The sequence below is a fragment of the Acomys minous genome (assembly GCF_964271855.1).
Source record: "Acomys minous genome assembly, chromosome: 18".
NCBI lineage: Eukaryota > Metazoa > Chordata > Mammalia > Rodentia > Muridae > Acomys > Acomys minous.
In genome coordinates, this window is record NC_140501.1 from 13895806 (window position 1) to 13911171 (window position 15366).

The 15366-nt window shown below is 35.1% G+C and overlaps 1 protein-coding gene and 1 long non-coding RNA gene across 16 annotated transcripts in view; one reads left to right on the plus strand and one right to left on the minus strand.

Annotated features, from left to right (window-relative positions):
- The window catches only part of LOC311589608, a 97658-nt gene that overhangs the window by 34642 nt on the left and 47650 nt on the right, over positions 1 to 15366 (plus strand). Inside the window, exon 5 of one of the 3 annotated variants that reach the window (XR_014776582.1) lies at positions 7153 to 7196. The exons of 1 other annotated variant lie outside the window; for it this stretch is intronic. This is a non-coding gene — a long non-coding RNA (uncharacterized lncRNA). Of the gene's footprint in view, positions 1 to 359; positions 968 to 7152; positions 7197 to 15366 lie in introns of those variants that run through there. One more of the 3 variants, XR_014776583.1, reaches the window with a different exon arrangement.
- LOC311589605 (uncharacterized protein) overlaps positions 1 to 15366 on the minus strand; it is a 138749-nt gene that overhangs the window by 27472 nt on the left and 95911 nt on the right. For 12 of the 13 annotated variants that reach the window (XM_084768097.1, XM_084768109.1, XM_084768104.1 and 9 more), the window contains one exon: positions 7916 to 8620. The exons of the other annotated variant lie outside the window; for it this stretch is intronic. In XM_084768097.1, coding sequence (XP_084624223.1) covers positions 8392 to 8620 — 229 coding nt within the window. In that variant the 3' untranslated portion in view covers positions 7916 to 8391. Of the gene's footprint in view, positions 1 to 7915; positions 8621 to 15366 lie in introns of those variants that run through there. 13 annotated transcript variants of the gene reach the window in all.

Sequence of the window (15366 nt, forward strand, 5' to 3'; positions counted from 1 at the left end):
ATCTCTCAAATTTCATCTGTAAAAATGTAACAAAATTTACTCATTCAAAACAGACATTCCTTAGAAATAAAATTTTGGTTATTTATTTTATTTGAAAATAATGATTCTCTGATGAACAAATACAAAGTATGAAATCATAGCAAATTTTGAAGAATAACCATCACTGTAGATTTGACCTCTTTAATAACCATCATGGAAACAAACTTTTGGGTATTTCTGTAAGGCTGTTTCTAGAAATTTTTAATTAATAAGCAGGACTCAACATGAATATAGATGACACAAGCCCATTGCTTTGGGTTTTTGGATAAATATGAAGAAAGAAAATAAAGCAGTATTGTGTCTCTGCTTCCTGATTGCAGATGCAATGTGACCATCTGCCTCCTGCTCCTGATTTAAAGCCTTTCTTCCCTTCTACATTGGACTGTACACTTACAAAATGAGTGATGATTTTATCCGTTATTTTTTTTTTTACAAATATGAGAAAAGTAACTAATTCAAACAATAGGATTATTGTGAAAATATGTTAGATATTCTATCAACTTTTTTTTAGTGGCATCAGACTTAGGAAGCTTACACGTTAGTCATCTCTCTGTTGCCAATGGCAATATCACAGAGTTGGAAATTTGTAAAGAAAGATTTGTTTTGGAAAGTATTTCTTGTGATGCTTAGAATCTCTGTCGGGTCAAATCATAAAGATTCTACTCAGTGATCTTATCTGTACCCAACACCTGAAACCCTTAACTCTCTGTACTTTTAAAAAATAAGTTCTTATACCTTCACATTTTAAGAATACTTATTTGTTATTAATTATTCAATTTATATCTTGGTCATAGCCCTCTCTCTCCTCTCCTCCTGGTCTCATCATCTCTCCCTGTTTCTCTTATCCTCTCCTCCCCTAACAACCCCAGCATATCAAGTAGCATCAGGACTAAGAGCATCCTCTTCCCTCATGGCCTGGCAAGGTAGCCCTGACAGGGAAAGTGATAAAAAAAAATTAGGCAAGAGGGTCCTTGTCAGAGTCAGTCCCCATTACTTTTACTAGGGGACCCATCTGAGGACTGAGCTGCCCATCTGCTACATCTGTGTAGGTGGCCTATGTCCAGTCGATGCATGGTCCTTGGTTGGAACTTTAGTCTCCACAACCTTTCTCTCCAGGCCCTGGTTAGTTGGCTCTGTTGGTCTTCTTTTAGGCTTCTACTCCCCTCTGAGTCTTTCTATCCGCTCTGCCACTCTTCTACAAGACTCCTGTGCTCACCCAATGTTTGGCTGTGTGTCTCTGCATCTGTTTTCATCAGCTGCTGGGTGGAGCTACACAGAGGACACCTATACTAGGCTCTGGTCTGCAAGCCTAGCAGAGTGTTGTTAAAAGTGTCAGGGGGTGGCTGTCTCTCATGAGGTGGGCCTAAAGTTGGGTCAGGAATTGGTGAGATATTTCTTCAATCTCTGTTTTATTTTAGGGAAACAAATTATAGTATTTCTAAAATACTCATACCTGACATATTAATTTATGCAAGTATTCACATATGATTATATATGAGTATCCCTTTTCAGTATGATATGTTTTAGCTTGTCCATATATGCTGCATGTCTCCCTATTTTAGATTATTTCCATGGTCACTATGGCATGTTTAAAATAAACAACACTTTTCAAAATGAGGTAATGCATTCAGCCAAACTGCAAAACAGAATTTGTTGCCTAGGACTGTTTGTGCTTTGGAAGTGACTTTGCAGAGCTTTTTTTCTGACATTACATGGTTTTACAGTGTTAATCCTCAGAGCCCATATTGTCCTTTCTTGTTTATATGTGATATTTGTCATCCAACATCATAGACATCACTTTCAGTTTTGTCTTGGCTAAAACTTTAATAGTAAATATCATTGATACAAAAGCGTAAAGCAGAGAAAGCCAAAACGCTCTGTCATATGAATTAGAATCTACTTCTCCACTGGTAGAGATCTCTGAACATGATCAGTGCTGGCAATCCCATAATTCCTTCTGACAAAGAAAATTTTCATTTCCAAGGACATCATGTGAGACCTAGTGAACTGCATTTTTGAAGTCCAGATGTACTGCAATAAATGTGCTAGCCAAATTAATGCTTTAGTAAACATGCATGAAATTAAAAAACATCCAAATGATGTTATTTTTATACTCACATGTCCTTGATGAGAGCATTTTATATTTAAAATATTGTATTATTATTAACATTTCATATTACTTCTAGGCACATAGCTTATGGTAAAGCATTACTACAGTAGCCTTAAAATCTGAATTAGAATCCTTGCAACCCATTTAAATCTAGATACTGCAACAAGCATCTGTAACCTGCAGTTTCCTATGGAAAGATGAGAGTCAGAGCAGAGAATTCACAAAGGTTGGGTACCGACTAAATTGGCATGCACAATACTAAAAAGAAATTCTGTTTCAAACATGTTTGATAGTAAGAACTCATGACCTAGGGTATCTTCTGAACCTCAATAAATGTACAGAGGTCAACATGTATCTGAATTTACACAGGGAAATACACACATACAAACACAAACATTTTATACATATAGATTGAAAAATGCTATATAAGAAAGGGGGAATTGGGTAGGAATTTGAGAGGGTGTGATTATAATGAAAATATACAGGATAAACCTCTCAATGATGTAATAGTAATTTAAAACATGTTTTTTCCCTTGCTGCTACAAATTGATAACAATTCCTCAGCTATGACATAGAATACAAACCCACTTCTTTCTTCTTGCTGATATTTTGTCTGAGTTTAGTTTTTAAAGCTCTTGTGCATGATGTTACAGCTTCAGTGAGCCCATAACTCTAACTGCCCTATTGTGTCCATAAGACACTATCGTTGCGTAGTCATCCACTACTTCTGGCTCTTAAATATTTCCCCCTTCCACAATGCTCCTTGAGCTGACCATTCGGAGATGGTATTTCAGTAGTGCCTTTTGTTGTTTTGAAGGCACTCAAATAGATGGGCATACACCCAAGAGTATATAGACAGCACAAATTAGACTTCTTGTGTTTAAAGAAAAATAGTGGCCACAAAATTGGGAATATTGGGAATAGGAGATTGATCTGGGAAGAGTAGAGGTAGGGTTTGTGAATGTGATAAAAATAAATTATTTCAAATTCTTAAATAATTTTTATAAAAGGTGGAAAGAAGGGTATGTAACAAAAACCCTTGAAAAATTGAAAGATACCAATGAATTCAGGAGATACATGTTTTTGGTAAATATATTTTAATTTCTAGTTAAACAAGCAAAGTAAGTTTATGTGCCCACATTCAAGTTTTGATTCTTAAATATTTTATGATTTAATATAGGGCAATGTATGAATATCTCATGTAAGTCTCCTATTCATATATAGCCATTTTCAGTAAATGACATTCAAACAAATTTTTGTTTTGTTTTAATTAATTTATTTATTCTCCATCCAGATCTCAGCCCCCCTTCTTTCCAACAGAAAGTGGAACCCCCTATCCAGTGTCAATCCACTCCACTATATTAAGTTGCATCATGACTGAAGATATCCTTTTCCATGTAGGCCAGACAAGGCAGCCCAGCTAGAGAAACTGATCCAAAAGCAGGCAACAGAATCAGTGTCAGAGAAAACCCGGCTTTACTTATTTGGGGACCCACATGAAGTCTGAGCTGCCCATCAGCTACACATGTGTAGGGAGCCTAGATGCAGTCCATGCGTGTTCTTTGGTTGTCACTTTAGTCTCTGTGCACCCACACAAGCCTAGGTTAGTTGACTCTGTTGGTCTTGTGGAATTCGTTTTCCCTTCAGGGTCCCTGTATCCTTTCCTCCACTGTTCCATAAGACTCCCAGAGCCTTGCCAAATGTTTGGCTGTGCATCTCAGCATCTGTTTTGATCCACTGCTGGATGGAGCCTCTCAAAAAACCATTTATGCTAGGCTCCTATCTGGTATTAGATGTACGTTTTTATATTGGAGTATTTTGTTGTAGATTACAAAATTGTAAAATACAAGTAGAGCAATTTCATCTCACATTGTAATGCACAATTCCTTGCAATTTTACACCTGCCGAGACCTAATCCTATCAGGGTATGGTGTGCTAATGGCAGCTGTGTTACTAAAGCATTAAACAATAAGCTGTAAAATTTACTACATTCTGTAAGGTGTATATTCTTTAGTATAGTAAATATAAAAATCTACTATAGGAAGTACAGGATAATCCCGTAAGAGTCTCCTACATTAAAGAACCTGTGTTTGATGAAGGAAAGTAAGCTATCGTCATGTGTCCTATTCTAGTGTCCAGACAAACTTTCCTTTGTTTCATTAAACATTGAATGATTTTGTCTGGACTGAAAAAAAGTTCAGAAAACCTCAGCAGATTGCTGATAACTAATGCTGGCTCCCATGGAAATGGTAGCAAACGTTGTCCTTCTGTGTACATGAATTAGTGTTCCAATCCTTCTAGATTCAGTGATGGTTGATGAACATGTATACTACACTAATTAAACGGTCCTCAAAGAGAAAGAAAGAGTGGTGGTTTGGTTGGTTGGTTTTGTTTTGTTTTGTTTTGTTTTTTTGTAGTTGTTGTTTTTCTTAAAATTTTTCCTTAGTTTTTAAAATTCAGTTTTAGTAAGTAGGCTCTGGACATGGAAATAACATAAAATCTTTCAATCATTCAACAAAACAAATTGTCTAAAACAATTTTTTTTTTTTAGTGGGGGCTGGAGAGATGGCTCAGAGGATAAAAGTTCCAAAGGTCCTGAGTTCAATTTCCATCAACCAGAGGGTGGCTCACAACCATCTATAATGTGATCTAATGCCCTCTTCTGGCCTGCAGGTGTACATGCAAGCAGAGCACGATATACATAACAAACAAACAAATAGATCTTTGTGGTCTCCTTTCAGTAAAAGCAAAGAATACAAGATGAATCAGGCACATTTAAATTACACACTTTGCAGATTCTTTTTGTTGACACTTATACTGTCAGTGGAAATATTAAAGCATATTTGGATATTTATTGTACCAAATGGATTTTAATATTTTAATTGAAAGATTTATAGAAGTTAATTTTCACATGCTCTATACTTTATCTATTGTGTTATAGGTTAAGTAGTGGGCTACATACATATCCTAATTATTTTTAATACACTTATAAGGTAATATAAGATTGATGCAATAACATTTTATTAATATATGATAAAATAAAGTTAAAATCGAAGCATATCTCAAATTGAAATTCAAATTTTTCTAGTTTCATGAATTTAGAGGTTATACTACTAATTTACAGGGAATAAACAACCTTTTAGTTTCTTAATAAAGCAGTTATGATCTGTTTTCCAAGTTTAGTATGATATTTTAAAAGAATAATTACTAATTATGTGATTCCAAGGTAGTAAATTTAATATAATGAGATGAGTTTAGGAGAAATTTTTTGAATTGTGAGGCTTTAAAAAAAATGTAGGACCTTTGCATCATATACAAAAGAAACAAAGCTTAATCTTTCAAAATATTTCCTTTTATTTTCATATGGTGGTTTATTATGGGAAAATCGGTTGACTATAATTAACATTACAAATACATCCATATTAATAACTTCATTTCCATGTTTAAATAGTAAATATCTTTCCTACGTGCAAAGTACTACATGTCTCTTAGTAATTCCTCCTTCCACTTTTCTAAATATAACCCTCTCTGCCATTACAGACACATTTGCATCTTCCCAATTAATTAAAAACACACATGTACTTTGGCTTCCCAGTATTTAACACCGACAATCCCATTGACACTTGCAAGTACAACAACAGTTACTAAGCAGCATCTTATTGTACAGATACTCTGTTTTTGACAATTCACCTGTAGACAAAATGGGATATTTCTAGTTTGGTGTATTATAAATATGGCTACTATAAAATACATTGAGAAGTCTTTGTCTTAACAAGCTCTTTGACCTCTTAGGATAGCGGCACCACACACACACACACACACACACACACACACACACAAACACACACTTTTGAAAGATAACAATATATTTCTAAAACAGTATATTTCAATGTATAACTCCTATAGTTTCCATATATCTCTAACAATTATTAATACAATCAATCTTGTTTTAAATATTGAGCTTCAAAAGAAATATATTTTAACCATCCATTTGAAAACATTCTTTAAAATTTTTCTATAATATCTAACTATTATCTAAATAATTTCACATCATTATTTTCCATAAATATATTTACTATAATGTTATTTCTGTTGACATACATTCTCATTTTGAAACTTTCAATGTTTCTATTTATTGAGTTTTACAAGGAATTTACATGCCTTGGGCATACATTCTAATTCAAAGAGAAAAATTTTTCAAGCATTATTTCAAAATATATGACTGTTCTTTTTTATTCCCTTAATGTTTTATGTTTTATATATATACATATATATTTCTCTATGAATATATAAAATAGTGATATATATGCATATAAAGTCATATCAAGGCTGGATAAGAAAAACTAGTAAGAAGAAATAGTTCCCACAAACAGGCAACAAATTTATAGAATTGTTAGAAGCCTAACAAAATCCTTCAGCTAAAGATTGACATCATGTTTGGGAGTCAGATGCAGATCCATACGAGCTTTCTGGTGTCCCTTAAATGTCTATCACCTCTACAAGTCCTGTCTTTTGATTCTCATGGTGTCCTCAGCTCCTCTAGCTCATACAATCCTCCTTCCTCCTCTACATATTAACTTTAAAAACATCTTTATAAAGTTTTCATTGAACATTTTTTCCAAGGATCAGTGATAGTCCATACAACCAACATTTGTTTGTTCAGTCTTTGTATGTTTTGTCATGCTATGTCTAGGGCCTCACGTAGGTGAGGGAGCCACTGCACAACTCAGCTATTTTCTTCATCCTGGACAATACAGAAAAGCTTGAGCTCTTATGCTTTAAATAAAAGTTTTAATTGTATTAAAGTGAGATTTAAATAGTGGTATTGTATTGGAAGAGATAACAGCTACATTCAATTCCCAATAGTCCGCAGAAGATGGGTTTATTTTTATGAGAACGTTAAGCAAATTATTGAAGGTAAACAAGCTGCCTAGCATGCTTTTGACCATGATATGTGGTGTCATGTGACATGGTGCTAATAGTGTCATAATTTTCGTTCACAGAGCTTATAGAAAAGAAATGATAAGGGAAGAAAGAGAAAACAAAATAAAAAGTAAATTTATGCTATACATGTCTTTGCCTTTTTGTCTAACATTTGCTTTATTATGAATATTTGAAGTTAAAGGTTCAAATTTTGCAAAAAATTTACTATTAAGCCAATAATTTTTCCTCATACTTCTTAGCTTTTTATTAGCTGTTTTATTTTCTATTTTACATATATATTTATGTTATTACAAATATATATACAATAAACTACCTACTTCAAGGAGAACCACAGAACAATCAGGAATTACATAAATGTTACATTCATAGTGTTTTGGCTATTTGTATTTAACAACCTTGAAGAGAATATCTTTCCTATCATGATGTGTCTAAAATTCTGAATGTAAATCAATATATTTTTACATGTCTTTCAAATTACATTACCTTGTTTTTTATTCATTTTGAGGGAGTAGTATGTGAAACAGAGTAACCATATAATTCAAATATATATATATATCTTTAAATGCTTTAGAATTCTACATACAAGTATTTTGTTTTTATTATTACATTAACATTTTAAATAAATTATGTGATCATTTTTGTTAGGTATCACACTAGAAGGTAAAATAAATGATAGTGTAATCTGTCTTTTCACTTGCAGTTGAAATGTCTGTTTTTAAAGCATATGCCTTTAAAAAGTGCTAGGAAATGACATTGTTTGATATGAAAATAGTCAACTTAGAAAGAATGTAGACATAAAGTTTATGTATAAGTTGTAGAAAGATTTACATTGGCATAATGCCTACATTTCAATCAACTGAAGAACCATAATGTACACTTCAAATGGCAATTTTAGTTTCCAGAAACATCACTTTCATGATAATTCAAATATTTAATCTGTTATATTATTATTGGAAATTTTGATGTTTAATCTGGGATATACAATATGGTCAAATACTTATAAAAAGATACTTAAAAGTGAAGTCTACATGAATCTTCAATCAGAAATCAAAGGGGAGCAACTGGCAGACACAGCACCTTCTTCATCTGGAACTTGATCCTGGATCTTACATCATAGACTTTGGCCATATTTTATTTTGTCAGTAGGCAAAGGCACTTGCCCGCCTTGTTTAGGCCTGTGCCCAGGATATATGGGATCTGCTTGATCAGCAAGTCATTGGCTAAAAAGGCATCGTACTTCTTAGCCAGCATTTCACTAACTTCTTGTTCTTGTAAGCTTCTTCTTCAGCATCTCAATGTCAATTTGGCGGATATCTATGGTCTTGGCTACTGATCCTCCAGGACGCACACTGCAAATTTGGGGTGAGGAGTAGCCTGAAGCCTGATGGCACCTGAGAAGTGGTCATCCTTCTGAAAGTCAGACACCTTCCAGATGATATACAGTATCCAGATGATACTGCAGCGCTTGCACTTCTTGTAGTGCAGGTCTTCCCACACCACCTCAGACAGGGTGTTGCTAGGCTGTCGCTGTTGGCCACATAAAGATGATAGGTAATGAGATGGTTTACAATGTCCACCTTGTCAATTTCTTGGTGACCTTTCTCAGTAAGAATTGGCAAAACATTCAGGGTTTGCACATCAAAGAGCACTGTGAGAATGAGAGAGAGGGGAGAGAGAGAGAGAGAGAGAGAGAGAGAGAGAGAGAGAGAGAGAGAGAGAGAGAGAGAGAGAGAGAGTGAGGGAGAGAGAAAGAGGAGAAGAGAGAGGGAGGGATGGAAGGAGAATTTAGAGAGAGGTTCTCTATTGGTTCCCGTTGATCACATCAGGACTTTTAATAATGACTCTTTCCAGTCAACACTTTCCTTCAGTGCTATTTCTGGACTTCATCTTTCTCTACTCTCGGTGTTTCCTAAAGAATGTCAGGCCAGTGATTCAGGCACCACACTATCAGGTAGATATAATTTCAAAAGTGTTTGCTCAATGGCTACCAAGTGTGTGCAGTGCTGAGGAGTGTGATGTGAAGAGAGTGCAAATGAGTGTTAAGTTTCTGGTCCTCAAGGAACTCAGTCCACTGAAGAAGACAGAGAAGTAGACAAATGTTTTCAATTTAATATAATAAGTGCTATGTGAGTCTACCAGGGGAGTATTTAAATTAAATTGAGAATGAGAAGGGCAAGGCATGATCTTGAGGGAGAGACACTGACCTAATTCTTGTGGGAAGCTGAAAAGGCTAAGACATTTAATAAAACTGGAGGAAGAAATGAGCTTGAGGAAAAAAAAAAACAGGCATCAGATGGTTAAGACTTCTATACCAGCCTACTGAGACTGGTACTGATCAGCAAAGAGTGGAGTGTTCATTTAAGGTATCTATGCAGCAAATATCATGGATTTGAGATCAGCAGGGCTATCCTACCAGAGGAGTACAAGACATTAATAATGGCCTTTTATTCACCATAAATTTATATATCGCAAAGTTTTGTGTTCTCATTATTTAAAATTATGGTACTAATTACCATGCCTTTCTAGGTCCCCAACAAACAAAAAAGCGTATGTTGAATCTGACTATGGAATCATCTGTTCCACCAAAATAGCATTAATTAAAATGTTTATTTTTTTACCTTAACAGAATTACATATCTTTCCTTTTTTCCTAATCATAAATTTTGCTTTGCTTTTGATCCTGACTTACTACCTTTCAGAATAAGAAATTGGAAACAGTGCCCTAGAGAGGTACCTAGGGCTTCTGAAGCATTCTCTGAGTAAGAGGCAGTGAGTGAGGTATTCACTCTGCCTTTCTTCTTTCAAGTGAACATCCTCCCTTAAAAAAAAAGTTATCGATTCAGGCAGTTTGTTTTCTAAACAAGTGTTGCATTCTCTGTATTACAGGAAAAGACATTCTTTCATACACTTCCCACTTGAGAATTAGGATTTCTCTCAAGATAACATATGACTCTGAAAACTATTTTTTTTTATTTGATGAAAATCTATTCAATATTTACTTCCCCTAAGAATTCTACCTTAATGACAAACCAGTAGCCAAGCAATGCTGTGGTTTCTCCTCTGGGGTAGGACAACAATGGACCTTGAAACAATGTATTACTCTCTGGAGATTTTCTGTTGAAACTGAATGCATTGTCAGCTGTGTCCCTAGAGATGAGTTAAGATGGAGAGCATCTCCAAGATTTGTTTTATAAAGTAGATCTTTCTCACAGGATACTATTCTATAAAAATATTCAGCATTTATATTCTGCTTATATTAATGTCACTGAAAGTAAAACTCTACAAAAGCCACATAATGGCCATATCTATAAAACTGTGCTTTCAGTCTCTATACCTAATATACACACAATGAATGATAGAGCTCTGAAACTCCATATTTGCCTTCATTGAATGGATTTAAGTCTTCTTAGTTAGAATATATAGTTTATTACATGTCTATCTTCCCTTCTTCAGTTTAAACTCTCTCATCTACTCCAATATACTTCCCCAATCTACTTTTTAAAACTAAATTTATTGCATTCCAATATGTATATTCACTTGCACATATACTCCTACATAAAATAAGCTGTGTCCTTATGATGCTATGTGTAGGTATGATTTCAGGGATAACTCCATAGGACTAGATAAACAATTGGTGTGTTCTTCCCTGGAGAAGGTCAACTTTTCCTTTCCTAGCACCACCTTAGTCATAACCAACAGAACCCTAATTGGACTTAATCCACTCAACCAAAGGGAGACAATGCCTGGAACCAGAAACCTAACCAAGTACTCAGTGCTAGTCAAGCCATGGCTACTGGATGAGCTCTTATTATTAAATAGTATGAAAATCATACAAGAGAAAGTTTTAAATTAGACTAAGTTATGTGTACTTTCATCTGTCTGAAGGAACTGGAAGCATGCCTGTCCTTTTTCCTTTGATAGAGTAACTATGTCTATTATCCAAGGTTTTATTTTAAAAAATAATTAATTTATATGTTGTATATTTTAGCCACCTGTGTTATTTTCTTACACATGCTTCAGGAGCCTGCAGTAGCCAGAGGAGGGCAAATGACCCTCTGTAGATGTAGTATTAGGTAGGGTAGCTGGATGTGCTAGGAATTTAACTCTGCATATCTGCAAGAGAAATAAAGTACTTTTGACAGACTCTCCATTCCCTCATTCAATGTTTTAATAAAACATGATTTCTATTTTGGAGGAAAGATTATGTGTCAATATTATTTGCTTGTGTATGAAGTATGGTTCTCTCACCTGAGGTTTAGAAATATAGGTCTCAGTGCACAAACAATGCAGATACATTGTCAGGCACATGGATATAGATGAGGCAGTGTCCCTAGACTTTATCATTACTTTTATCTTTCTGTTTCCAGAACTTTTAAAATTAAAATAAGTATATCACTCCCCTTTTCCCCTTTTTTCCTCCCCTTCCCATCCTCCCTCCTTTTCAAATTGATTTCTCTCTTTTCATTGGCTATTATAGTTTATATATATAAAATATATATAGAGATAGATAGATAGATAGATAGATAGATACAAATACATGTTGAGCTCCTTTAGTTTTGTCTGTAGTTGGATAAACAATTAGGAATGTTTTTCTACCTCAGCAGTCATTCTTGCCTGTAGTTCCTATCTCCCAATGGGAAACTTTGAGGCTTACCCCTTCCTTGTCAGCCTGTCTACTGATATTGCCACTATCCAGGCCTTATTTAGGCTTAGATTTTTTTCATTAATTAATAATTTAATATTTTACAGCCTGACCGCAGCCCTTCCCTTCTCTCTCCCATCTCACACTTGCTTCTCTTCCCCCCTATTCCCCTCTTCTCTTCTCCTAGGGAAGGGGAGGCCCCCGGTGAGTAAACAACCTACCCTGGCACATCAAGTCACAGCAGGACTAAGCACATCCTCTCCCACTGAGGCCAGACAAGGCAGCCCAGATAGAAGAAAGAGATCCAAAGGCAGACAACACAGTTAGAGACAGCCCCTGCTTCCATTGTTAGAGGACTTCCATGTTGAACAGGCTGCACATTTGCTACGTATGTGTAGGACGCCTAGGTCTAGCCCATGCATGCTTTATGGTTGGTGGTTCAGTTTCTGTGATCTCATATGGGTCCAGGTTAGCTCTCTATGTAGGTCTTCTTGTGGTGTCTTTTGCCTCTCTGATTTTTTTACTCCTCCCTCCCATTATTCCACAAGAATCTCCAAGCTAGGCCTATTGTTTGACTGTGGGTCTCTATATCTGTTTCCATTGCTGCTGGATAAAACCTCTCAGAAGACAGTTATACTAGCATCTTGTCTGCAGTCATAGCAGAGTATCATTATTATTGTCAGAGGTTGGCTGTCATTCCTTCAATCTCTCTTCCATCTTTGTCCCTATACTTCTTCTAGGCAAGACACGTTTTGGACCAGTAGGTTTTATGGATATATTGGAGTCCCTGCTCCTCCCCTGGAAGTCCCATCTGGATACAGGAGGTAGATTTCAGATCCCATATCCCCAGCTGCTAGGAGTCTCAGCTATAGTCATCCATGTAGACTACCAGGATAGACAGCCATATTTTTTGAGGTATCAGGATTATAACTTCCCTGGTTTTATTTTATTTTTTGTTTTTCGTTGTTTTTTTTTTTTTTTCAGTACACACAATCTCATATCTTACTACATGGTCTTCTGGTTCTCATAAACTCTATGGTCCCTTAAAATATTTTGTACTCATTTTCCCAGTTAATTTTCTATTTCTGATTTTTCAGTGATTAAGAATGCTATAATTGTGATGTGAAATTGTCTATACTGACATCTTATTAAAGGCTCTACCGATAACCTTCAAGAATTGAGCTATCTCTCAACAAGTTAAGCAATTGAATCTTTAGGGTGTATATAGGACGAGGAAAAAAGTAGTGGTATACATTTGAGCATCTTTCCCCTTATCCTGGATGTATTTCTACAAATTATCTGCCTACCTGCCTGTCTGACTGCCTATATATCTATTTGTCTTTCTGTCTGTCACTCTGTCTCTGTCTCTGTCTCTCTGCCTCCTTTCCTTCTTTCTTCTCTCTCTCTCTTCCTCCCTTTTCCCCTATTCTTCTGTTTCTCTCCTTTCCAGTTTACGAGATGGCCTGATTTATTCCAATCCACGTTGTTTAGTCTTATCATGTATTAATAAACAACAGAGGAAAATAAATGTTTGAAACTTCCAGATTCATGTGTGAAAAATAAATCTGTTTTTATCTCTTAAGTTATTTTTAAAAATATGTCATCATGCATTATAATTTATTAGTCCTCAGTCTCTCTTTTTAAAATTTCCTACATATATTTTGCTGCTAGTTGAACACTTGATTAGACCTCCGCTGCTGTCATTTCATGGGTACATCATTAATAATGTTTTTTAAATGCTTACATAATCTGTATTCAGAGGTTTTTTTTTTTTGTTTCCTTTCTGTTTTCTTTTGGCTTTTAAATAATTAACTAAAGGGACAGTAGAATTAGTGGATAGAATTATTCCCTTCAGGACACACTTGCCTTACCTTTCTCACCAAAATTTACTTGTGACAAGTTTGTGTCCTGTTGAAATGACTCAAACATATCAAACATAGATGGTTTTAAATATTAGTACTAATAGGTGCCCAGGGCTGGAGATCTATATCAGTAGTGGAGAGTCCTTTTTGCTTTTATGAAAGACTCTGGTTCATTTTCTAGTATCTGCATGATCACTCAAAATCTTCCAAACATATAAAAATAATGTAGAAAATTTCTTTCTTCCCACAACAAAATCATATTCTGGAAGCCTTCCTAGGAGCTAGTAGTTTATCCAGCTGTCTGACAATCAGTCATTTTTCATAGAGAGACCAGGCAAAGGAGGAATGGACAACAAGTTGGGTGTATTGGGAAAAAATTTCCATGGAGCTGATTTTCTGAACACAGGATTCCAGTTTTTCTGTATAGCTTTTGTTTTGAGCAATACAACACTGCCATTTTCATAAATGAAATCATAACAATTTAAGATACATTCTTGACAGTTTTCTTTGAAACCTCTTCATTTTGTGCTTTAAACAACACTGAAGGAGCATACCTGTTCTGCCTGACTTAGGTCAGAGAAGACAAGTAGTGCCCAAAGGACTTTAATTCATGACATTTAGCAGATAGTGATTATTATATACCAACACTGAGTGGCACACATGACTCTCAAGAAAGAACAAGTGCTTTTTTATGAGAGTATATTTTTATCATTCTGTATACGGCTTAGTTTGTGATCTTTAGTATATAGTATTTGGGGAAATATGAACAAAATAATACCATGAAATTTGGATAGCCATTTTTTGACAAAAACAAGCAAGCAAGCAAACAAAAACATTTAGATCAGGGAAGAAGCATTATGAGGATGCTATGAACACTGAGAGCAGGAACTACACTAAACACCACAACTGAACATTTGCCTTGATGTGACTTAAGATATTTAATAAGACAAAGTCACGAATAATTTAAAACTCACTTATTGCTAGCCTTAGAATCTTTCTTAAACAGTGTTTATAAGGTGAACATATTTCCTATAGTTTCAACATCAGTAATGTTTACCTATTACATAATCCAACCCAAATTTTTTATTTCAAACTCCTCTCTTGAGTCCTTCAAGCTTGTAATATTGTATTCTAACTCATATATATGTTAAATAAAAATGCTACCAAATTAAATAATCTGTAGGTAGACATGATATGTATGGTGTGTGTGTGTGTGTGTGTGTGTGTGTGTGTGTGTGTGTATGTGTGTGTGCTTTTGTGAGTTTAAGTGCAAGCAAAAGGCTTCTTTGTTTTGGGCAGGATTTATGTTGTTTAGTCATATGGAGAATCTGGTTTCTACTTCTTATTTAGCACAGGAGTACTTGGATCTCAGGTCACTGCTATCATTCCTGGGTTTGAGTGAGTTATAGAGATTCAAACTCAGTTTTTCACACTTGGTTAGCAAGTGTTCTACCCATTGAACAATTCCCCAACCCTGATCATTAATTCTTTTATTCAAAAAATTTATTGGCATGACTTCCAAGATATCTCATGAGCTGCTTTATACTTCCTTCTACAGTCTCATTTCTCATGGCTTTAACAATCCTATGTTTCAAGGGACTTTTACTTGGAAGCAATACTGATCCTAAGTTTCATTCCAAATTAGTTATCACTGCCTTTAAAAAAATCATTCAAAACTTTTATCCAATTTGCACATTGTTACTTCCTTTTCCTTGTTTTGTTTTGTTCTTGTTTCCTTTGTCGGATCAGGTTGCAGCATCATACATTTTT